This window comes from Ochlerotatus camptorhynchus, unplaced genomic scaffold (assembly GCF_037179485.1).
Source record: "Ochlerotatus camptorhynchus isolate MF236.1 unplaced genomic scaffold, CSIRO-AGI_Acam_v1.1 ptg000550l, whole genome shotgun sequence".
NCBI lineage: Eukaryota > Metazoa > Arthropoda > Insecta > Diptera > Culicidae > Ochlerotatus > Ochlerotatus camptorhynchus.
The window spans coordinates 3,062,922-3,088,460 of NW_027041033.1; the positions used below are offsets into that span (position 1 = coordinate 3,062,922).

The 25,539-nt window shown below is 42.4% G+C and overlaps 1 protein-coding gene across 1 annotated transcript in view; it reads right to left on the minus strand.

Annotated features, from left to right (window-relative positions):
* Positions 1–25,539, minus strand: part of sog (short gastrulation) — a 90,928-nt gene that overhangs the window by 34,296 nt on the left and 31,093 nt on the right. Inside the window, exons 2-3 of the mRNA XM_065236410.1 lie at positions 2,362–2,465; positions 1,483–1,615 (exon numbers count right to left, since the gene is read on the minus strand). Coding sequence (XP_065092482.1) covers positions 1,483–1,615; positions 2,362–2,465 — 237 coding nt within the window. The remainder of the gene's footprint in view (positions 1–1,482; positions 1,616–2,361; positions 2,466–25,539) is intronic.

Genomic DNA, 25,539 nt, shown 5'->3' on the forward strand with positions numbered 1-25,539 from the left:
TATTTTTGCATGGATTTGTGCCAGAATTGTTTTTCAATTTTATCAATTTCAAATTACTTTCTTTAAAAGTTGCTTGTTTCGCAATTTTTCGCCATCATGTTAACTAGCATTAGATATAGAAGGAGGGCGCATTTCGCCTGCTATGGGAACTTCCCCCCTTTTCCCCTAATCCTAGCTACTGATTGTAATACCAATAGTATGCCAATTTCGTTTAATATTGAAATTTATTTCTATTTGATATTCTTAAATGATCAATTTGCCCCCGGATTACGGTACAGTTATCATTTACTCTTAAAGAAAATTGTTATACTAGAAAAAATCCAAGGTGTGTTTTAAAATATGTATGATGAAAAACGCTTGTGTCCTTGAATGCGAAATATTGTTTTACCCGATTTCGTTATATATTTTATGTAACATAAACAAATGTGATATCACGTTTGAGCTTAGTCCTCTTTCCCCACATGTTACAAATTGTAACGTGTCTTCGAATCCTCAATCCCCTAAAGGCATGACGTAATTTATGGATCACAAAACACGCTAGTGAAATCCTTCAAACGTGCCTTAAAATATTCGAATAATCTCCAAAAATTCAACTGGCGTGCCTGAAGTCTGAAGTCCTGAAGTCCTCTGGACTTGTAATCGAAGTGCTTTATGATTGAAAACCCTCGAATATGAAGTTCCTTCAGCATTCGGAAAACCTTCCTCAATCCAACCCACCAAGTTATTACTGTTCACGGTGTTCCAATTACGCCCACGAGCAGTGTTGCCAATGCCGCTAGGTAAAGCTTATTTGATCGAGTGTTGTATAACACATCACCCTACTTCAATGGATAAGCGGGGCCTGGGGAAGCAAGGGGCCGCAAGGTCGCTTGCAAACAAACAACCATGCCTATTTACGGATTCCTTATCGTCGTCGTCTGCTATTTCTGATCTGCACCTTCTCCTCAACCTATGCCGCTGCTGGGTCCTGTACAAGGGTGTACAGGGTGTGCAAATACTTGATTTTTCTTTGGCAAACAAGTAAACATAGGCACTAGAGTAGGCAGCAGCAGTAACGCAATCAGCGCCAACTAAGCCCGAAAAGGGCAAACAAATATGGAAACTACGGAGTTGTCATCGTCTTCAGGGGGGCGTCATTCATCATCAATCGCAGTCGCCTATTAGAAGTAGTAGTGGTAGATTGCCATAACTCAAGTGGCGCGAGACCTAAAACCATCGACCGTCGACGACGTGTATAAATTAGTGGTTTTGAAGTTGAAGCTCGCGAGATAAGATCAAATTCTGCGCCACGCAACGCACACTGCGGTTGCAGGACGATAAGAAGCGATTTCTGTTTTTCTGCGTAGATCCAGACCGGCGTCGCCGCCTACTGCCATTCATTTTTATATAGCGGGGGGGTCATAATCGGCTGGCGCCACCCTCGTAAAAACACACAAGAGATACTCCGATGGAGTGTTGATTGGGTTCGTAGAAGATACTCACTGTTTACGTCCCCTGGACAAGTTTTGCAGCATCTTCCGTGCAGCAGGACCGGTTCGTCGCAGGTCGGTTTCGGGCACTCGTTCTTGATGTTGCGGCACTGAACACGTGCTACGATACGACGCTTCTTTTGCACCTGTGTGTATAGGGAAGCAAGAAAAAGGAGGAAAATATTTGCATTAGTCTAGCAAGAGAACCATGCACGGGGCAGAGATGATGTTGGTCAGGGGGTTCGACGCAAGGGTGGATGGACTCTCTTGTTTTCTATTTGTTTCCGTCGTCGTCGACGACGTCTGCGCGGGTTGTTGGCGATAAGAAAACAGGGTGAGATAACGATTGCGGGTTGTTTTGATAACTTTTCAGCTTCAATGAGTTCAACCACGGGGGCCTCCTCACACACAACACAGTAGGCGCCTCGGGAAGGTGTTTATGGCTCTCCTATGACGCGAACGGCTACAATTAGTTTGCAAAAAAAAATAGCAGGATAGACCATGCCTAGCTTGATTGATCGTGAGTGGGCAGCAGTTTTGACAGGATCACAGTAAGCGATCACGACAGCGTCGTCAACGACGACGACGACGACGACGGTGGTACGGAAAAATGAAGGGGTAGTGTTCTGTTTCTTTTTTTGTAAATAATGATACCACCGGGCGAGAGACCTGAAACCCGTTTTGTGGTTTTGATCGTGTTCCCGATCCGTTTACGGCGCTGTAGTGGTGGCGTGGCTGAGGTATTTCGCAGAGCTCATAGCGCAATATGGTCATAATAGGGAAAAATTGCACGTACGTAGGTACCAGCTGTGTAAAGTCGATCACAAAAATGTGGCTGCTGTAAATACGGCGAAGGGGGAGGTGAGTGAGTGAGAGAAAACAATCAACTTACCGGCACACATTCACATTTGATGCAGTACATGACGCCGAATGGGGGGCCCAAGTCGGCGAACCATGTTGAGCCGAGTTCGCGCAGCGTTTTGCCGAATAGACATTCTGAAAATAGACGAAGAAAAAACGAAACATGGTGAGACGTTAGAAAAAGATAGAGAGAGCGTTTGGGAACGGAACAGGAGATGATTGATTTTTTTGCAGATTCCGGGAAGATTTTTGTTCCGTGGCGATTCTAGATCTCCTGAATGCGTCTGTTTAAATGCTGTTACTCTTAAGATTATACGGTCTCGAAGCCTTTTTTTCTGATGGATTTCATTAGCGGTTGTACATAAATTACGAGGTTTCAGGCCCCCTTTCTCTGCGTAGGCAATCGTACATACATATCCCAACCCCCTTCCTTTTCCCTAACGGTTATCGAGGTTTTAAAGCACTCTACAAGTCTAAATTATGGTCTACCAAACCCTTCTAAAACCAAAATTGTTACTTGGTAGTGGTTTATGAAAAGCCCCTTATCACTTCACGTCTTCTAGAGCACAAATATCAGCTTCCAGAAAACATACAATGACAGAACTACTTATTCTTTCGTTTATTTTAACAGGCTCTAAAATTTATAAAACTCTACGGAGCCGATTAAAACATTTGTTTTAAATCAATACATGGAGAAAGATGTTCGTAAAAGAGTTCATTTCTTGCAGGCAAGCTTTCTCCTGTGCCCGTAACTGTTGTCTTCTAATTCGTTGCTGTTGATTAAACAGTTCTTTTGCCGCTAAGAAAGTAGGGATCCGCTGCTGATCCTGATTTCCGCTTGCTTGTTCTTCTTTTCTGTTCTCTTCAGTATACGGGGTGATCACGTCGATTGCAATCACTTCTTCATCGATCACCTCAATCGCTTTCGCTGTGGCACCTTCGTTCTTCGTTCTTCGTCAAGTTGTGGCTTCTCTGGCTGCTTTCGAGCCTTCCGCTTAAGGCAAGAATTCATCCGGTGCCCCTCCATGTTACATAGAAAACACACGTTTCTTTTCCTTGGATGGATTACATTCCCCTTCCGATTGAGGAAATGCAGCGATGTGGAAGTTTATTTTTTCACATCCATTTATACACCACGTACACCAGTGTACAGCACAGCTCTGCTGGGAATTTCTCCCGGATAACACGCTTAACTTTACGGTATTCCCTCAGCACCCACGCAAAATCTCTGTCGGGAACTTCAGGTGGCAGATCATACACTTGCACATATTGAACATAATCCCCCGAATTCGACATGCGCACCTCGACTGCGTTTCTATCATAATAGTAGAACATTTAATGCTCAGGGTTATACAGCAACGTATAGAGCATCGATTCTACTTATTTAAACAGTATGAAAAAGGATTTCTTCTCAGCTATCCGGTATGCTGTTTTCATCTGGACGGGATTCGACTTAAAAATAGCACAGAAGATAGCATTTTTCAAAAGCTTTTTTAATGAAAAATATTCAAGAAATATTGTAAAGGGTCATTTTGTATAGTTCATGTATTAAACAGTTTTAGATTGTTTACCCAAATTTACTATATTAGAGAGGCTTTAAACCAGAAGGGTCCATTCATCTATATGAGAAACTATTTAGTTGTGATACAATTTCAAATTTTATGAAACAATTTCCTTGAGAATTTAATTAATTTAACTGCTCAGTTTTTGAGTTGCTAAACGCTACCTCGATGTTACCATTACTGTTAATTTTCTCGAAAATATTGTCATATTTAATACAGCTAACTCGACGTTACGGAATGTAATGACAGCGTAGCCCCTCGCTTCGGTCTATCAACAAATAACTCATTCATTCAGCAATAATACACAATAGTAATGAAAAGCTAATACCACATCTGCTGTGGAATTGTAACCCGTAAATGAATTGCCTATTTTTGAGACAAATTTTGTAAGAAAAAGTTGAGTGAAATTTTAATATTTTTCGATTTTTTATGACCATGACCATTTATTGCACTAACAAAAATCTTTGAATTGATAGGACTAACCCTTTTGTAACTTGCTACACACTTAGAAATAACTAATTTTACACGTCACGGAATCCATCTTTGACATAATAGATGAGACGAATACAAACAGGTCAAGTACGTTGGATTGAGCTATATTTCGCGTCTGTTATGACTCAAATTTATGTCAAAATCAATTAAATATGAATATAAATATGAAAATCCAATAAGTCAGCAAACAAGGTAAAGCAGTCCCATAAAAAATATAAGATATGAAGCGGTATTCCATTAACTTGTTTGAATGAAAACAAGAAAGCTGTTATTTAATACCTTAAAAAGTTTTTGACTTATATTACTGTTAAGCTTTCGGCTGATTAAAATCACCAGATTTAGGTGTTTAAAAGCTGAACAAAGGTTAACGTGGTTAATTGTTGTTCAAACTGTAGGATCTTAGTAATCTGGACAAATCAAAGTGGCCTTGATTAACTGTAATAATAAATAACGAGTATCAAATAAAGCATTATCGTTTGGAACACCGAAGAGTGAAGACCTGTTTTACTACTCTACATTTGGCGACCATTGGAAAATTGGAAGACTCGGAAGATAGGAAAATCGGAAGAAGGAAATTCGAATACAATGGCCTGGCCAATGGTAAGATTCGGAAATATTCAAACAAACTCTGATACAATGGGCCACAAGGTAGTTCCTAGAGAGGAAATGTACCTGGTACTCGCCGGGCTGGTTACTAGGTATTTGTTATCACAACGATGTCGATTCAGTGACCCACTCTTAGGGATGAAGTACGTAATATGATTTTTTTTTATTGCGAAACCCGCGTCGGCGGTTGATTCTGATAAGTCATGTTGTTTGATATACTGAAATACTAGAACCCGGAGTGCAGGTGACAAAACCAATTCGTCGAATGTCTCGGAGGAGATTATGGGACCTGCAGGAGTCAGGATGAATCCCACCATGGTCGAATGATTAGGGTTGTGTTTACTGAAGTTCAAGAGGTCCAGACCCCGATACTCTTATTTTAGTAAAGCCCTCATTGATCGATGGTAGTATACCAAGAGTTATAGAACCTAGCAGAAATGCAGGATGGATTCTGTAATGGAAGGTTGAGCGGAAGATTGTTAAATCTGAGCCAGTAGGAAACCTGAGTTATAGGATGATTTCTATAACGGAAGGTTAAACGGAACAAGGCTAAAGCCTAGCCAGTGAAAAAACCTGTGTGGATGACCCCATTATATTAGAGTGTTGTTTGTTTATATAACGAAGTCTACGCCAGGAATGATCCATTATAAATTTCATTGTATAGTTTCCAACGTCGTTCCTCTGTTCGTTGAAGAGGCCGAGGGTTCCACGGCGCTCCGTTGGGAAAAGTGGAGAGAGCATTTCTATGCTTACTTAGCGTGGAAAGACGTAGAAGACCACGAAGAAAAATACAAATCCTTGATGCTATTCGGAGGACCGGATGTCCGGAAGATAATCTCCAAGATACAAGCCGACGATGAACATGTTCTTGGAAACCGGTACAACGTGGCGATGCAGCTCCTCGACGAATACTTCGTTCCTCGGGTTTCGAAGACATACGAAAGGCAGAAGCTTCGTCAGATGACACCCGGTGCGAATGAGAAACTTGATACATTTGTTGTTCGTTTAAAAAAGCAGGCGACCTACTGCGATTACGGTGATCAAGCAGACAACATGGTTGTAGACCAAATAATTGCTACTACAAAAGACGTGCAGCTTCGACGGAAATGGTTGGTAAAGGATTACACTCTAAACCAGGTTTTAGCTCTAGGCCGCAGCCACGAGTCACTCAATTCAGACACGGATAAAACTAAAACCGAACTAGGTGAAGAATCCATCTATAAAATCAACGCCTAGAGGAAGTTTCGAAACCGACCACGCTGTGTCCGGTGCGACAGTCGTCACGAATCAAGCGATCCTTCATGTCCAGCAAAATCCGAAAAATGTCGAACCTGTGGACAAATCGGACATTTTTCACGTTGCTGTATCCTGAAGAGGAAGCAATCAAAACCGGTAGTATATCAACAAAAGGCGAAGAAACGATTCGTTCGAGAAGTTCACGAAGCTACTGCTGAAAACGGAAACAACAAGGATGATGCAGTTTTCAACTTATTTCATCTTGGTGGAAAACGTACCGTCAGAATCGAAGTCGGAGGTGTGCCTTTGATGTTCATAATCGAAACCGGCGCAGACGAAAATATCTTAAGCGAAGATGACTGGCACATCCTTAAACATGTTGCATTCGAGGCCAATTCAGTCAAGAAAGGAAGCTCGATAATTTTCAACAGCTACGGATCAAACAAACCACTGACAGTTTTGGGAGAAGTCGAGACCGAAGTGAAGTTCTGCAACAAGTACTTTAATACGAAGTTCTACGTGATTCTTGGAGGTAAATGGTCCACTCCTCTCGGGAAATACGGCAATTAAGCTCGGTTTTTTTTTTATTTTCTAATAATGGAACATTCAAAACATATGTGTAAAATAAAAAAAAACGTTTGAATTCATTAGGGATTGAGTATGCATCTAAATTGATAAAACTGTTCCACCAGTTCGTAGAATTCCATTTCTGCTTGAAGAGCTCACTTTAAAAAAAATTAAAGGAGCTTGAAAATCAAGATATCATTGAACGGGTTTACGAAGCCTCAGAGTGGGTTTCACCAATAATGCTTGTGAAACGGAAAAGCTCTGATGAAGTTCGCATTATTGTTGATTTGCGTGAGGCGAACAAAGCTGTGTTTCGTGAAATTCATCCTCTACCAACGCTTGAGCAGATGACGAAAAAGTTAGGTGGGAACAACCTATTCACAAAACTGATATCAAGCAAGCTTTCCATCAAATTGTCTTGAAAAAAGAATGTCGATACATCACCACTTTCATTTCTCCAGTGGGACTGATCAGCAGCTCCGGAACTATTTCCAAAAGTAATGGACATGATATTTGCTGACTTTCCATGGCTTGTCTTCATTGACGATATTTTGATCCCTGCAAAAGATAAGGAAGAGCTTCTTGCTAGAACTAAATTGGTTTTTGAGCGTCGTCGTCAGTACAATGTCTTTTTTAAATTCAGATAAAGTCGAGATTTGCGTCGAAGAAACTTATTTCTTAGGATTTCACATTTCCGGAAACGGTATTTCCGTTTGCCGTGGAAAGGTTAGAAGCGATCGAGAAAATGCACAGTCCAAAAGCAGCTGAAGAGCTGCAAAGTTTCTTGGGTCTTATCAATTTTGTTCATCAATATATACCAGATTTGGCAACTATAACTTATTCCCTAAACCTTTTTGACACGAAAAGGAACCCTATTTATTTGGAAATCAGAACATCAAGATAAATTTGAACAAATTAAGATTATTCTACTCAAAGATGTGATACTAGGATTTTATGATCCAAAGGATGAAACATTCGTTATCGCAGATGGAAGAGAAGTAAATATTGACATATCGTTGTTATTAAAAATACAATTAAAAAGAACAAGCTTACACCTACATTCAATCCACAAAAATATACGGTTATGCAAAGAGATGGTACAAGATTACATGTTCGCAATCTATCTCTTTGAATTATACTCTTAATACCAATTTAATATATATATTAATCCATAATATCAAAGAAAAGGGGAGATGTAGGATCTTAGTAATCTGGACAAATCAAAGTGGCCTTGATTAACTGTAATAATAAATAACGAGTATCAAATAAAGCATTATCGTTTGGAACACCGAAGAGTGAAGACCTGTTTTACTACTCTACACAAACAACACTCAAATTGTTACCTGGGTAAGGAAGGCTGCCATGCCTACCCAGCTCATACCTTAATGAATGAGGGGACTTGAGGTTTTACCTCAAATCCACGTAGGCAAAAGATTGCGCATTTGACTTGGTCATATACTGTCTGCGGCTGTGGAATAGTTCTAGCGACGTTTATCACTACCACAAGCTCGCACGTTGCCGAAAGCATTTCCAGGCCATGGCGAGCGATAATGCAATTCTTCTTTACCCAACTATTGTGTTGGGTGTTGGAAAAATATACACGCTAAAAAATTTGGGTAGTAAAGTACAGTAAATTTGGATAAAAAATCCAAAAAGATATGAGTTAGGTAAATGAGTGTGCGTTTGACTAGTTCTGTCACATTAATGGCTTTTCGCTAATATTATCGAATATTTCTTGCATATTTTTTCATTAAAAAGCTTATGAAAAATTCTATCATCTGTGAATTTTCCACATTGAACTCTCAAAAAATAAATAAAAAGTCATTGAACAACAACTTTTGGAACCATTTTTGTTTTGTTAATTTGATACATTTGTAAATACAATTTCGAAAGTCTACAAAATTGTTATCTGCCCAATAAAAAAATGACCAAGTGTTGAAAAAGGGTGTTGCTGTTGCTGCTCAATGATGTTTTTATTTAAATTCAGTATCCAACATAAAATTTTCACCGAATATAGCATTTTTCACAAGGTTTTTAATAAAAGGGTTCAAGAAATATTGTAGAGGGTAACTTTTTGTTATTTCAGTCCTTACCCCTTTTTTGATTTTTATCCAAATTTGCTTTATTTTTGTTTATTAGAAAGGCTTAATGTTCTGAAAATAAAAATGTTCTAAGGTCAACTCAGTTTGGCGAATATCGCATATTTTACCTTGTATATTTTTCCTGAAAAGGAATTACTTTTTCCTAAAACTTTGTCTGAGACGTCATTTAGACTGGAAGTAACATTTTCGAGTTATGATTTGTTGAAAAATATCAAGTACGCCCTTTTGAAGTGTTTTGCGAGATTCAAAATGGCCGAACTTCCTTCAGCTGAAATGTGAATGATTGACTATAACAAACAATTCTAGTTAGAGCTGGAATTAGGGCCTAACAGCTTTTGTAAACAATGACTTCTCTTGATAATTTCTAGAAATTCAAGGCTCGCTTGGTCTACGTGGACGTGCCTTGAATTCCTAGAAATCATCGATAGAAGTCATTGTTTACAAAAACTGCTACGCCCTAATTCCAGCTCAATCTAGAATTATGCAAAATTTCCTGCAAATCGAAAAACGTTCGCATCAGATCGATTCGTCATTTGTCGTGGAACTGTTCAACAGTCGGCGCACAACTCTACCCTCAATCCGTTCGTCGTCGTCATCGTCGTTGTTCTTGCTGTTGCTATTACTGCTTGCACCCATACCGGATCGGTTGGGTCTCGGTGATAAATACAAGAAAACGGCGAGATAAAGCTAGTTTCGATTGATCGTTTCCTCCCGGGCGTACACGTTCTTGTTTATCTCGCGGTTTTTTTTTTGTGTGTGCTTGTTTCGTTGTTTCGCCTCCTCCAAAAACTAAGATACGCGCGCGGGAACTTGTCGATCGATCAAGAAATCGGAATTCGTTTTCCTCTTCTCCTTTCTCGAAATTGTATGTAAATTAGATCGTCTGGCTGGGCGGCGTTCACTCGCTATCCACCGCAAGAAGCGAGCCGGGGCAGACAGATGGAAAGCAATAAGAGCAGCAAGCAGCACAACACTCACGATCGAAACTGGATCTTGGAGTTGGCACCACGAAAACACAAAAAAAAACCGCTGAACATTTTGCGTCGCTTTCGCGATGATGATCGCATGGAGGTTGCAACTGTTCAGAGCCGTCGCATGCGACGGCTGTTGTTTTCTCACACAAGAGGAAGGGAGACAGAGAGAGAGAGGGAGCTAGATACATCAGTCAGTAGCGCACGATGAACGAAGGACGCGCTCGTTCAGATGGCGCCACCAATTATCCATTTATAGATCGTCCAAGTCAACCAACCAAACAACCCCCATTCGAGCTGTGACTGTGATAATAGTGGCGACGACGGCGTCACATGTAATTATTTACTTTTGACAGTTACGCACACGCATTTGCCGAAAATTTCGCGGTGACAGTGCAGAGGCCGCGATCGCAGTCTGAGAATGGTCACGTGTAGTGTAGTGTGGTGGTGTAGCGATCAAGGTTAAAAATCGGTGCGTGTTGCATAACCCGACCGAATACCGGCAACCGGCACAAATGGTCATAAAAACCTCCCAATACCCCAATGATCTGGTGGAGTGGAAAATATTGCACATTTCCGCTGTCAACTCGTCGTCGTCCGGACTCTCGGAGACGATCGATGATGACGGAAAACAATGTACAATTCAAATTGTCGCTCGTTCGGTCGGTCGGTACATGGGATGCATACGAGCTTGGTCTTGTGGCGAGCAAACAACGACGACCACGACGACGATCAATTGACTGTGCTGAGCAAACTCCGAAAAGAGCAGTACAAATAGCTCGTGCTCATAAATTACAATAGTTTAGCTCTAGCAGATCGACCGGCACGGTACATTTGCCGCTGCCTGCCAATCGGTCGGCCTATAGATGGCGCAATAAATTAGCGTTCGAGTAAATAAATATCGTAAAATGATGATTAAAATATAAAATATGTCGTCGCCGCGGTTGTTTCCCGGTTCAGTGCTGTCGGGCGATCGTCCGCGATCGCATTCGCATAAACATACATAAATTAACAGTTCGATTGATTATTGCCGGGGCCGGCTATTAACCGTCGTCCGAAGGGGCTATTAGCGCGAGCGACAATCAAACCGCGGCGACGACGGCGAAGGGAAATGTTTGCTTCATAAATTTAACGTGAAGATCCGACATTGGCGGAATTAAGCTGGCGTCAACACATATATCATGGCCCACACTCTCTTTCTCTCTTCGTCTGTTTCTCTAAACTAAATCTAAACTAAAACGTTGCAAAGCATAGCCAATAGCCCGCGGAGACGACCACTGTGGCGGCGGCGGCGGCTAGTTTTCATTCATAAATTTCGCAAAGTCACTCTTCACGGTCTTCTTCGTCGTCGTCGTCGTCGTCCTCGTCGCGATCGTGTGTGTGCATGGAAGAACACAAATGGGGGAACCTGAACCTGGCCACACAAAGCAGGCGATGGCGGCGGCGGCAATGACGAGGAAAACGAAAAAGATCGCCGGCGCTAAACTAGTTGACAGGTGTCTAGGTCGAGGCTTTGGCGAAGCCGAAAAAATGGCTTCAATTCGCAGTATTAATTGAGTGCCGGCAAATGCTGGCGCCACTTGATAAAGCGTTTATCGACGGGTCCGAACTGGGGGGGGTGGGTTAACGTTTTCGGGGAAAGCGAGATCTTCCCACGCCTACTGATTGGTTTGTTTACTACTGTCCATGGTGTAGTCAGCTTCGCTTCACACGACATCGAACAAATTTGGCGCTTTAAGGTCAATTTACGATTTACGATTGACGAGTCTGAATTAGGCCCCGTATGTTGAACAAAAAAATCGTGCGTCTATACGAAAAAGCCTGAGTAGGAGATACGTGATATTGAATGTTTTCCGAATCATCCTGCAGTTTTGATCTTGAAGTTCTACAGGCTCAAGTATTAGACCAAGTCCACTGCTGTGTTGACAAATAACACCGGTTGTTGATATGTAGGTTGCCCAGGTAAGTACATCGCATCGTAGCAAAAACAAATGCATGACAAACTTTCATTGCTCGACTGGGTATTCGTCCAGCAAGTATTGGAAAACTACCAAACGTGGGGATTGACAAACCTACGCAAATGTACGGTAGCAATCCGACCATTGGCGTACGGATTTCGATCAGATGATTCTTAAGGCCCACGCACATTAGATCCGGATCGGACGCGTCGCGGCAAAGTGACAGCTAAATCTATTGTCTAACTGTCAGATTTACGTCAACGCAACGCAAACGGATCTAATGTGGCTAGCCCTTTACGTATATGTTCGGATAAGAGATTCGACTACGCAAAAATGTCTTCGAGGATTCTGCTATACAGTTGATAGCATCTTTAGTGAGAAATGTCTGCACTTTCCAACTCACGAGGATCATAAAAGACTGTTGTGAATCGGAGAAAAGCGAGGCTTTTTGCTGAAGATATACAAACTACTCAAGTAACCACCACCAGGGCACAGACAAACAGACATAACACTCGCAAGTTGTTTATCGAACAAGCATTTAACGGTCAATTAAAAAGTATCGTAGTTGGTAGTACCACAACCTGTGGCACGCATAGTCAATTCCCTTGCGTTTGACGTTTACACACTACCGCCATCTGTTCAGCGTACTACCCACCACAGTGTACTCAACAGATGGCGGTAATGTTTTAGCGACGATGTTTTACAGTGAGAAATATTCAATGTGTTATGTCTGTTTGCCTGTGACCAGGGTATCCATTGAATTATTTAATACTAAACCCAACTTAAACATCTATTAAACAACAAAGGCGTTTAAAAATAACTGTTTAGAGATAATCATATAATTTTTTAGCAGAATTGCTCTACAATGCGTCCACTTTGTAGAAAAAATATGAGATGAGATTTACATGTTGATGATCTAGTTCTCAAAAATCGCATGGAATCAACTAATTCGTATAAAATCATCTTGCAGATTCAACTTAATGATAGAATGGGCAAACTTTCCCCCAATGAAGCCCCATAGTGTCATTGGTTTGGATTATTAGGTTTTCCATAAGGGTTTGGTCACTCTGCACAGTGTTCCAAAAATACAGATGGGCACACCTGGGCACTTTCACTGGCACCCATGGTTAGAAATTTTCATGATACTGTGTCTACTGTACTACTACCATAGAGGTAACTCTAAGACCAGAAAGTCCCGAAGAAACGTGCTCAACTTTTTGGCTCAGCTCTGATATTCTCTTCGGTCCCAAGCTAATCGATTCACCCCTCGAAACATAAGAAAAACCAATAACCCCTCATTTTATCCGTCAAACTTTCATAGCGAATCAAAACAAACATTGCGTATACGCTAGTACTAGTACTAGAATTTCTACTAGAATGGGGTACGTTAATCGTTTGCTTGGGACCAATAGGCTAGTCAAGTAGTGAGCCAATTTAAAATCGTTAGTTTCGTATTGATTGTTGCTACTACTGTGTCAAAATGTTAATCATTGCTGTTGACACAATCCAATTTTTGATTTCATAACTTCAACCGTGAATTTCCGGCGAAGTTCTACCATGGATTCTTCACAGCGCACATATTTTCAAAACATTAGGATGAGCGAGGTCATCAAGGCGATGACCGTTGCCAAGTACAAACTGTAATCTGGGGGTCATACTGGAATTCTTCCGGATGGTGTTGAAGTCGCTACCGACCTCCACTAAAGACGATCGAACTGTTCAAGGATCTGGTGCGGAAGGCTTTGGTGTTTGAGAACAATTTGATCAAAGTTGGGCAGGGGGTGGCATCGTTCCGGAAGTTGATTGAAAAGATGACCATGAAGGGACTGCTACTGGTCACAATGCCGATTCGGAATGTGATTAGTGAGTTTGCTAGTGGGTAGAGCGAGACCCTGAAGGAGGAAGTGAAGGGAACGTTGAAGACGTTGGTAGATCAATTTGGGGCGGGAAGATTCGTGATGGAGCTGAAATCACGGCCGAAGGAGGTTATGTGGAATTGTAAGATGTTGATTGATCCGAGGGGGGCGACACATCTAAATCTCAATTCTAGATGCTCAAAAAATCTCACACTAGCGAATCAATCTTCGAAAAATCATCTTTCATTTTTCGCATCTACTTGCATCGCGCTTCATCTTTTTGCAGGAAATCTTCAAAATTGACATAAATCTTTCTTCTATCTACCCAGCGTGCGTGCAGCTAGCCACAGCAAAACACAATCTTTTCTGCATCGTAGATAGAGTCGTCCCCCTCGGATTGGTCTTGTTGGGCTTGAAGGTGAGCTCCTGAAAGTCGACATCGGTGAGCTGGTTGAAGGATAGGTTTAGCTCTCAGACACGACCCTGATAGCCCAGCGCTGGAAAGAGAATATTTATAGGCTTGGCGGAGAAGAAGTCCCAGCGAAGTTTAAAGTGACCGGTGTTTTCCATGGTGCCCAGCGATTGGAGCAGTTCGGTGAGCATTTCAACATTGCGATGTTTGCAATAATCCTCGTATAACTGATCCGAACGCAGCTTTTCGAACTCTTTCAGGTACTAATTGATTATGGAATCCGAGCCGCACAGAAGGTCGAAAGGGGATCGGTGTCCATACAAAGGCTACCAACTGGCCGTAGTAGTTTTATCAGTGGTCATTTACCATAGTTGATTCCATAACGCTTCACTGCTTCGTTGATCAGCCAACCGACATTCACTTCCACGATTCGTTCGTCATCGTAACTGACATCGATGAATTCGCCCTCGATGATCACTCGGACCATGTTCGAAGGTAGAATCCTACCATCGACAGCGCCCCAGCTTTTCGCCAGAGACATCATACTTCTCTCCATTTGTCCGATCGCTGGACTATCTTACCCCACCTCCAAGTCTGATTCCGGATGAAACTCCCACTAGAACGCTGGCGACGCATCTTTGACTGAGTCGAAGGCTTTCGGGAGAAACTCCTCCCGGAAATGTTCATCAGAATCTGAAGAGCATCTGGACCAGTTTCCTCTGATGATGCACACTCGCTTCGTCTACTTGCCACCGTCACCTGTGGTTCATCCAAGTCCTCATCATACTCCAATCCAGTAGAAGCTATTGTCCTGTCGGAAATTGGAAGTGCCTCCCCCGGAGAACGTTCTCGCTCGAACCTTCGATTCGGTGGCTGAGGCCATTGCTTACTAGGTTCAGTGTCGCCCTTTTTCGAGAGGATTGGCGAGCAACGAACCGTGAGTCTCGATAGTTAGGATCTGCGGTAGGATTTCACTGCTTGTTGTTTTGTTTCTTCAAAACAATACATGTGAACTGTCAAATTAACCGGGTTGCCAAACATACCATTACTTTCGGCACTGCCGGCACACGTGAGGCACACTGAGAAAAAAAATTGACCACCTCTTGGTTTTCTCAAATGCAAGGGACAAGATAGCTCCTAATCATGAGCAATTTCAGAGTTGCTTTTGAGGCACCTCGAGTAACTCACATTGCTAAGTGAGCAAAATCACTGTCATTTCCTTTCTCACTTTTCGCATCGCATCTCAGTAACATATCAAGACCAACAATTGAAATGGCCTTAACTCAATTTTGTAAACAAACCTTGTAAGGCCATTTTCTCGTGAACCGAAGCCCGCAAAGACAAACCAACATAATGAACAGGTAGGGGAAATTCTCCTCTACCCGATTGTGGTTTAGGTTTGCGAATGAAGGTTTCGGTTCGCGACAAAATGGCCTTACAAGGTTTGTTTACAAAATGGAGTTAAGGCCATTTCAATTGTTGGTCTTGATATGGAGGTTCGAAGCCAAAAAGCTGCTGTCAAGCAAAACAACAACAAAAATCGGGGGCCTCCGGCCTGCAACTCCACGCGAGTTTGATTGTGATTCTGAACTTTCGGTACCTAAATTTCCTTCGGTTTCCAGCTCCCGGGATCGCTCCTCGAATGTCCTCCGGGTTTATTATCAAACCGTGCGTGGGCTGAGGACTAAAATCGACTCGTTTTTCTAGGCTATTGCGGAGGCTGAATATGACTGGACTGGATGACCGGATCTATTCATGGCAAATTTTCGGATCACTTAATTTCGTCTTCAGAACTGACCGATCTCCCCCGAACAGTAAAAAATCGCACAGTGGAGGCGTACTGATTGCTGTCTCAACGAGACTAACCAGCTAAATACCGAGGGTGCGACTCTATCTACGATGCAAAAAAGATTGTGTTTTGCTGTGGCTAGCTGCACGCACGCTGAGTAGGATAGAAAGAAGATTGATGACGATTCTGAAGATTTCCTGCAAAAAGATGATGCACGATGCAAATAGATGCGACAAATGAAAGAAGATTTTTCGAAGATTGATTAGCTAGTGTGAGATTTGTTGAGCATCTAAACTTGAGATTTAGATGTGTCACCCCCCTCGCTAAATACCTAAGTACATCGTCCACTTACAGTCTACTGGAACAGCTCTGGATTGTCGTGAAATTGCCACAAAACATTCTCAGTGTAGGCACTGTTTACCTGGCTCCTGACCAAAAAAATACGACTGCAATATTATCCGTGAGTAAGGCTCTGAACCATTTGGTGGATTATTTTAACTTTTGGTTAAAATTTGACAGATGAAAAGTTATCGATTGACCCTGCTATCCGAGCATGGTTATTTCTGACAGACAAGAAGTTAAATTTTGACAACCGTGGCTCGAAAACCGGTCGATCGACAGCACGGGGATTTTCGAACATAGAAAATAACTTTCGAAATGTCACTTTTAACCACGAGTTAAATTTAACTCGGCAAATGGTTCACAGCCTAAGTGGATCGTTAGATTCGATTTCGTCTCGATTGTGTCCCCGCTCTCCCACTCTCCTATTTGGCGACTACAATTCAAGCTGAACATTGCAGTAGGTCCTTAGTAACATTGACAGATTCTCCTCGTCGACTTTTTCTTTGCATCCCCCCACGGCTATGTAAAGACATTCCCAGGTATTTTCAGCACACAGATCGATAAAAGAAGCTTTTATCTTGCATCTAATACGACAAACACATTAAGAAACGGTTATGTCATTAACGAAAAAGAAAGTCGACGAAGAGAATCGATAAATGTTACTTAGGACCTAATTCAATGTTCAGCTTGAATTAAGCTGATGGGTTGCAGTGGCGGTTAACGGACAGCGGCACTCTATTCATTAACCCACTGCTATTGCATATGCTGGTGACTTGCTGTGCTCTTTCGGACGAATTTAACTTACACGGGCTTACTCAAGTTACTAGTTTTCTTTACTATCGAGACTTTCAGCCGTGGGCCGGTTCGTCTCTTCGAACCGAAACAGACGTATGGTAGATCTTCTCCTGGCAAATGATGCCGCATAACCGGGAACTTCTACTTCTTTGCCGGCCAAGCCGCTGGTCGGTCTAGACGGCTGACCATCCCGCTCTCGTCGTGTCATTCAGGTTACCTACTCCGATTTTAAATAGACCATTATCGATTATCTTCATAGACGTTTCCTGTCGTCTTTGTCGTATTAGATGCTAGATTGTTGCTTCTTCCAGTCGATGAAGGGAATCGATCAATGGTGATAGGACCTATTGAAAAGGGACGCGAGCATTCTATTTCGTTTACAAACAAGACTAACGGCTAATATGTGGAGGTGGTAAACGTAGTAAGCCAAGGAGTAAACAGACAGGAAAATCGATGAACGTCGATTTAATTTTGAGGTACATACTCGCGAGCTACTCGCTGCAAAAAGCAACTCAGAGTAAAGCTGTCTCACTCTTTGTCAAAATGACTGGAGTTCAGATCTTTATTTTTTTATTATTATAGTGTGTATGTATGTGTGTAATCCCTCTAACCCCCTCTGGCCGGCAGTGTTATTATGGAAGAGCTCTCTCTACAATGTCGCATTTATGGTCATTGTAGACAGCTTTAGTCCGGAAGTTAGAAAGTGATAGCTCTATTGCAGATCCAGCAACCTATTTCAGAATGTCTCGAGAGTCACGCTCATTGCGAGGTTACTTTCACTTACAATAAGCCCCGCATCAAATGAATATTGGTATTACATACACGCTTCTAGGTTCGAAAATATTCTTTTCAAACTTGGCACGTATTTAGTTTATGTTTTTTTTTTAATTGTAAAATGTATTTGGACTGGTCTCACCATAGGTAGTGATGAAAACGTCGCTAGAACTATTCCACAGCCGCAGTCAGTTTATGAGCAACAAGAGGGACGCACATTTTTGCCTGTGGACTTGGAGACATACTTCAAGTCCCCGCGTACATCGTACGGGCTAGGCAAAAATGTGCGTCATCTTGAAAACTGTCGCTTTAATGGCCCTTCGCTCATTTTCAACTTCTATTCAATTTTCATACTGCCGTACTCTAACGGAACTATCCACCTACATTCTTCTAAAGATCATTCTCTAGCTAATAAATCATCACACTAAAGCTTCATGTTAGCATTTCCAACCAACTCTGGTCTCACCATGTTAATTTGATCATCCAATTCAAGGGTTCCGTAATTTTGATTTTCTCTAATAGCGAATTGGTTTATTATCCAGGTTGGAACCAGTTCCAACCCGTGCGAACCCGAGCTTATTGTCAGTGTGAACCTCAACCCGAGCCAGGTTACAAAAACAAACGTTCACACTGACGTCTGACAGGCAAAAAACAGACCCAATCTTGATACCCGATCTAGGTTGGAACTGAATCAAAAACAAATTCGCTATAAGCTTTGCATCTCATTTTGTAGTTTTGTCGTAATACTTCCTTTAACGAACACAAATTTCCTTGCATTGTCATGGTCATCTGGGAGGCGGTTCGCGTGTAGTACAGTTCGCGGCCACCAACTGCCACCCGTCCAGTCTTGGGCGTATCTAGCGAAGCATTTTTCCGAGCCGAGCACTTTTGCAAGCGGAAAACTTGCTGATTCACGGCAACGACGGCCACCGAATCACCACCAAATCTCGCGACGGACACATTATCAACACGTTCCCGGGCTAATTCACCAACCGGACCGATCTCTCGGAAAACCGGGCTCCCGGGAGGCAATGAAAACCGACACCGAACAATGGAACTGAATCTGCGTTGTATATTTTGGAGGTTAGATTCAAGTTCAACCGAGCCACTCAAGGCAAACACAGGCAAAACACGCTATATCACTAAATGATAACTTTATGAACACTTGCAACTAAATGTCAGCCACACAAATTAACGAATTTAGAGCCAAAATGTGTTTAATTCGCTTACGAAAAATACGCAGCAAAACACGTCAGCTTTCAAGCGTGGCCTACTGCGATTTCTTATTTTTTTTATTATAGTCACACCAAAAGAAGTTCAGAAAAAATACTCTGTATCGTGGCTACGGAAAAATCACCGTTTACCCCGTGCGCGAACAGATTGCGAGAGAGACAGAAACGAATAATGTTTATGTAATTTTGAGAATTTTTTGATACTTGACCGCAGTGAAAGACATAATATGAATGTCGTAAATAGATGAGTAAACAAGAGAATATAATCATACAATGGTGTAATCGATTGATTCAATGTAACATTGCAAGTTTTAAAAAAGGTTTAAAGGATTCTTAAAGACCAAATTATGGCCTACAAGACTGTGATAAAACCAAACTTGATGCTGCTAATCATTCACGAATTAACGAACGTAAACAAACAAATCGAAGATTCACGATTGAGCTTCACCCATAATATTGTTTGGCAGTGGCAGTGCTTGCCAACATTGAAAAAATCCACACCGCATCACCCAGACACATGTAAATCTCGATTTTAAATGGTCGGAAAATCTCACACTAGCGAATAAATCTACGAAAAATCTTTTTTCATCTAAATCCATCTATTCGCATCGCTTTCCACCTTGTTGCAGGAAATCTTCAAAATCATAATCAATCGTGTTTCTATCTATTAAGCGTGAGTGCATCTCATAACAGCAAAGCCAACAATTTCCTGCATCTTAGATAGAGTCGCCCCCTCGGCTATTAAGCATTATAAGAGCAAGACACTTGTCACCTGCAGGTGTTTTTTAGTTTGTGAACATGGAAAAGTTTTCGAGGTACTAGAGAACTGTTTTGTAGCCGTCCATTTCCTCTGAAATGGATTTATGTTCAAATTTTCCTCCACATCCCATTCACTACGAAAACATTCGCCACCATTCGCATACATCTTCCGCCGACGCCATCGGCGCACAGCTCTAATCGAGCTCTGCGATCACTGGACGAGTGGATAATGTTTTAGGCCGCTACGCTCCGCGGCTGCGGTCGGCATCCAAAACGTGTAATCCTGATCCGTCCGAGCCGTCATAATTGACGTCAATTACTTCTCCGGAGGTGTTGTTGTTGTTGTTGTTGTTGTCCCCGCATCATCTCGTCGGACCCGGGCAAACCTGACATTGATTTATCAGTTTTCCGACGAGCGCCCTCACCTTCGTTTATGGATGGATTGTCCGCCAAGGTTAACCACCAGCCCAGAACTCTCAAAGGTGCGCAGCGGCAGCAGCAGCAGCAGCAGCCGCGTATTTCGGTTGAGCAAAACCAAAAAAAAAATATGTTCTAAATAATGATCCCGCGCCAACGCCGGGATCCAGTTCCTAATAGCCCAAGTGATATATTTCATAACTCGGCGCAATTTTTGTCCAATCTTGTTGCCGAGCGCGGGACCCAAAGAAGCTAGAGCTGTGTGCCCCGAGCCCGAGCTCAACCGATATATGATTGAAATAAGAGCTATTGTATAATAAAACGATGTAGAACAAGACACTCGTTAGTTTAGTATTCATAAAACGGCGAATTAGTTGTTCTTTTCATGTGTCCCACCATCCGTCCGTCCGCCGGCGTCGTTGTCGCCGTTCCGCGGTTTTGGCTCATCGCATTCGCGCTCTCGTCGCAGCAGTCTTGGTCTCGGTATATTGCCCGGACAGACATATGCGCGTCATGCATTCAGCGGGCGGCTCAAAGCAGGCTGTGGCAAACGGAGGGCGGCGGCTGCGGCGGCGAATGGGCTCCTAAGGAATGGAAAAATCTCATTCTATGAATTAAAGATTTATTAACAGATAAACGGGTCGCGCTTCGCTTTGCTTTGCGTCGTCGTCGTCGACGTCGGTTGGGTCGGTACCGAGAATAAGCTCTGTGTGAGTGCATATGAGAAATGTGTGCAATGATTCATTTCGGCTTGGAATTGTGGGCGGCGGAGTCACCGAATGGTCAAGCTAGATGTGAATTGAATTATGAATTAGATGGAGAAGAAGGAAGGATTCTCCCGAGTTTACCGCGCGCACACAGGATTGCATAAATTACGGTGCGGAGCGGGGAGGGAAGGCCAGCGAAGGTGGCAAGCTATTGCGTATTTGCATTCTTTTAGCAAAGACGATGATGGCGGCGGCAGCATTTCTGTCATCGCATGCTTCCAGCAGCATGTGTGTGTGTGTGTGTATTTCGCGATTCTATACTGAATTGTCAGCTGGAGCTGGCAGGCGCTGTGGCGGCGACTACGGCTGCCGGCAGCCAGGCCTCTCCGGCCTCTTCATACCGTGTGGCACACATTTATTGAGAATGCGATGCGATCATCGCAGCAAAAATAGTGATGACTTCAACCTCCACGCCGCCAGAGGGCACCACTTTCGCACAATCGGTGAATTTTGCATCAATTAAAGTCAATAATATGCATTATCAATCAATTAGGGTCCCATAAAATGTGGTGATCTGGCAAGTCGCCTAGTTGCAGCCGGTACATAGTATATTAGACCGCGTTCAAACGCAGCGAGAGGCATGGCCAACTTGATCGTTTGCCATTATTGAGCGTTTCTCTCAATTGCCAATTTGGCATGTTAGAAACGACTGAAACGACTTTCCACGACAAGCTGCGTCTTGTGTTTAGGAGAAAGAGAAGTACTAGAGCAACCGTCGGTCCGTCCGTCCGTGGAATACAAATCGGACTCGCTGAGGGGACCTTTTTTTTACGATGGGAAAACATTCCCTCGCTCGTTGAAAACCGGCCGGCATTAAGTAGTCTAAGCCGCCATCAAATTGGAGATAATAGCTGGACATTTGGCTTGGCTTGATCACTTTCTGTCGCGAATTTGTAAAAATAGAGGCCATAAAACCCTGCCGATGACGCACTGAACTCGGAAGATGGCTTCTGTTTGTCAATTGGATCGTGTTGTTTTTACGTTCGAGTAATTTGAATGAAATTTAGGTAACATCCGGAGCAAATACGAACGCTCGAGGCTTCAATCTCGATGTATACAGCTGATGATAGCTGTGAAAGATTACGAAACTTGTGATTAACATTAGGCATGTACGTATCTACATTGAATTACCGGTAACTGGTCGCTACGGTAGATGAATAGTGACCACGGGACTGACATCAAATGTTTCCACTGTGGAATTTCACCCTCTTAACGGGTCTATCCAGCTTTCCATGCTCGGTAATGGCGGCCTGTTTGTATGAATAAATGTATCCTTCACTGTGCTTTTTGACACTAACTGGAGGGCGTATGTTGTCCCATTTTCTTCTGTTCCTGGGAGAGGGAAAGGGAAGGGGTTGAAATTCGAACATCCAGATAGTGTCAAAAAGCACAGTGAAGGATACATTTATTCATACAAACAGGCCGCCATTACCGAGCATGGAAAGCTGGATAGAGCTTTTTGACGTTTAATCGGCGCACACTACTGCACCATTTAAATCGAACGAGTGCGAGCAAGAAGGAAACAGATTAGTGGGAAAACAAACCGTTCATTCATTCATGTGTGCTGGATAGAGAAAGACTATTAAACGTCAAAAAGGTCTATAAATGTTTGGCCCATAACAAACTTCAACAACACATACAAACTTTGCAGCTTTGATTACTCGAAAGTCATGGCTGTCTCTGGTGAATCGACACCATCATCGAGTAGGGGAAGACTTCCCCTACCCGATGGATGTATTAGTTTGAGTAGGCGTGCCTTCAATTCCTAGAAATCAACGAGTTAAATGATTGTTTACAAAAGCTGTTACGCCCTAATTCCAGTTCTATCTAATCTACACGTTAATTCAAAACTACCCCAATTTGGGTCGAATCCACCCAGATCGGTAAAAAATGAACCTACCCAATAATGGATAAACTATGTTGCGAGTGACAAGTTCACAAATGGACAATATCAACATGAATCCAATCGACTTTGTTCATTTGTCAACTTGTCTCATAGTTTACCCGATCTGGGTGGATTCTACTCAAATTTGGGTAGTTTTTAAATAGCGTGTTATCATTCAATGATAGAGCCGAGGATACACGGTAAGAAAAAATACTCAAAATTAAGTTAAAAAAAACTCAACGTTGGGTTCTATCATTTGAGGTCCGCCGTTGAGTGAATCAGAAAAGCGGCGTTGGTTAAAATTTACTCAACTATTGAGTAATAATAAATGAACTCAAATATAAGTTTATTTTCATTGAGGTTGCTCTTATGCGCCTTTAACCATTTCATTTTACAAGCGTTGATAGACGAGTGGTCAACACACGGGCCCCGTAATCTCAACGTCCATGGTTCGGTTCCAGTCTGCTCCGTTTTATTATTTTTTTGTCAACTTGGTCATCATGATCAGGATTACTCAAAATTGAGTTTTCTTCTTTAACTTAATTTTACCTAGCCCCACGGAAGCCACGTGATGAGTGAAAGGAACTCAATTTTGGGTACTTTTTTCTTACCGTGTAGAGCCCAACCGAAGACAACATATCAAGAAGACTGGCAACTTTGCCTGAATCCAAGCGACATACACTGTAACGCCTTTGCTCGAGCAAAGGTGGAAGCAACGCATAGAAAAATGAGCAAATGCACAAACCTTTCTTCTGGATGGAACTTATGCCATCCCATTTCGTTCGGAGCATTTACCTTTGAGCGGAAGATGACGCGATTGTGCCTGTCTCATGCCGGTCGTTTGAGAAAATGGAAGAGTTGCCAGTCTTCTTGATATGCTGTCTTCGGCCCAACGAAGTTTTTTTAAACTTAATTTTGAGTATTTTTTTTCCTTACCGTGTAACCAGCGTTGCCAGATATACCGATTTATCGGTTTTTATATTTATATATACAATACCGATTTTTTAGATTGTACACTGCGCTGCGCTGTCGGAGGAAACCATTGTGAGAGACTTTTATCTTTTTAACATTTCAAATTTTAAGAGCCTGCTCAAACAATTGTGCAACAAAAAAGTCTTATGCTTGATACTCTTTCGACTAATGTTTCCATTCCATTTCTTCAGGAAAAATGCAGGAACTTTTAAGAAGTTCTGAATCTTCGGAATAGTCCAGACTTTTGGGTGAGTTTAAAGATCTGTAATACCCCGTTCACATTACAGCGTATATCATGTGATATACGCTGTCTTGAAATGAGCACTCATACATCTAGTTTTCACTGGAAATCTTAAGTATGAGTGCTCATTGCAAGACAGCCTATATTACGTGAAATAGGCTGTAATGTGAACGGGGTATAAGGGTAAGTTCCGATCAATTAAAGACAGTTTCATAAACTTCTGTTAAAATTCAAGAACTCGGGAATTTCAGGACAGTCCTAAGAACCTAATCAAAGATCAGAAATATTTTGGAAACTTCACAAGTGCAAAGTACTTCAGGGAAATTTAATGGTTTTCAGGACTGTTTCATTTTTTCTGGGGGAATTCACTTAAGGAAGCTCTGAGAACATCAGAACAGATCAATTAATTTAAATAAATTTCGAGAAAGTCGGGAAAATTCCCAAAACTTGAGCGAAGTAAAGGGCGAACACGAAATTATTGCGACACATTCAACAGGGCATAACTTTTTTACCATTGGGTAAAAATCAACCAAATTTTGCACACTTTCTCATTGATGTGTATTGTGTACATGCTGTCAAACTCGAAGTCGTGTTTTTCGATTCAACGAAAATGGAGGTGAACCAACGCGAGTTGAGAGAACAAATTCTTTCCAAACACCAGGAATTTCTTGACCTGTCGCACCGGCAGTTGGGAAAAATGTTGAAAATTCACCATTCAACCGTCTCCAGAGTGTTGAAGCGGTTCCAGGAGCGGTTGACGTTGGACCACGGCAAAGGAGCTGGAAGAAAACCGGGACCGGAGAACAAAAAGACGGAGGGAAAGGTGAAGCGGATGATTAAAGCAAATCCCAACGTCTCAAGCCGTGATTTGGCTAAAAAGATCGGCATGTCGCAGAGCTACGTCCAGAATGCAAAGAAGAGAGCTGGACTACATACATACAAGGTACAGAACTTCCCAAACCGCGATGAGCGGCAACAATCGACGGCTAAAACTCGGGCACGGAAGCTCTACGAGAAGATGCTGACAAAATATGGCTGCTGTGTGATGGACGACGAAACGTATATAAAAGCCGATTTTAAGCAAATTCCGGGGTTGGAGTTTTTCACCGGCAAGAGCAAGTTCGATGTGGACGACAAATTTAAGAAGAAGAAAATGTCGAAGTTCGCCTCCAAATATCTCATTTGGCAGGCCATCTGCTCTTGCGGACTGAGGAGTGAGCCTTTCGTGACAAAGGGCACAGTAAATGGCGAGATCTACAAATCTGAGTGCCTCGAGAAGCACCTTTTGCCGTTCTTGCAGCAGCACGAAGAAGCTCCCCTATTTTGGCCAGATTTGGCATCATGCCACTATTCTAAAGGTGTCCTGGAGTGGTATGAGGCCAATTCTGTCCATTTTGTTCCAAAGGACATGAATCCGCCAAACTGTCCGGAGCTGCGCCCGGTGGAGCAGTACTGGGCAATAATTAAGCGGGAA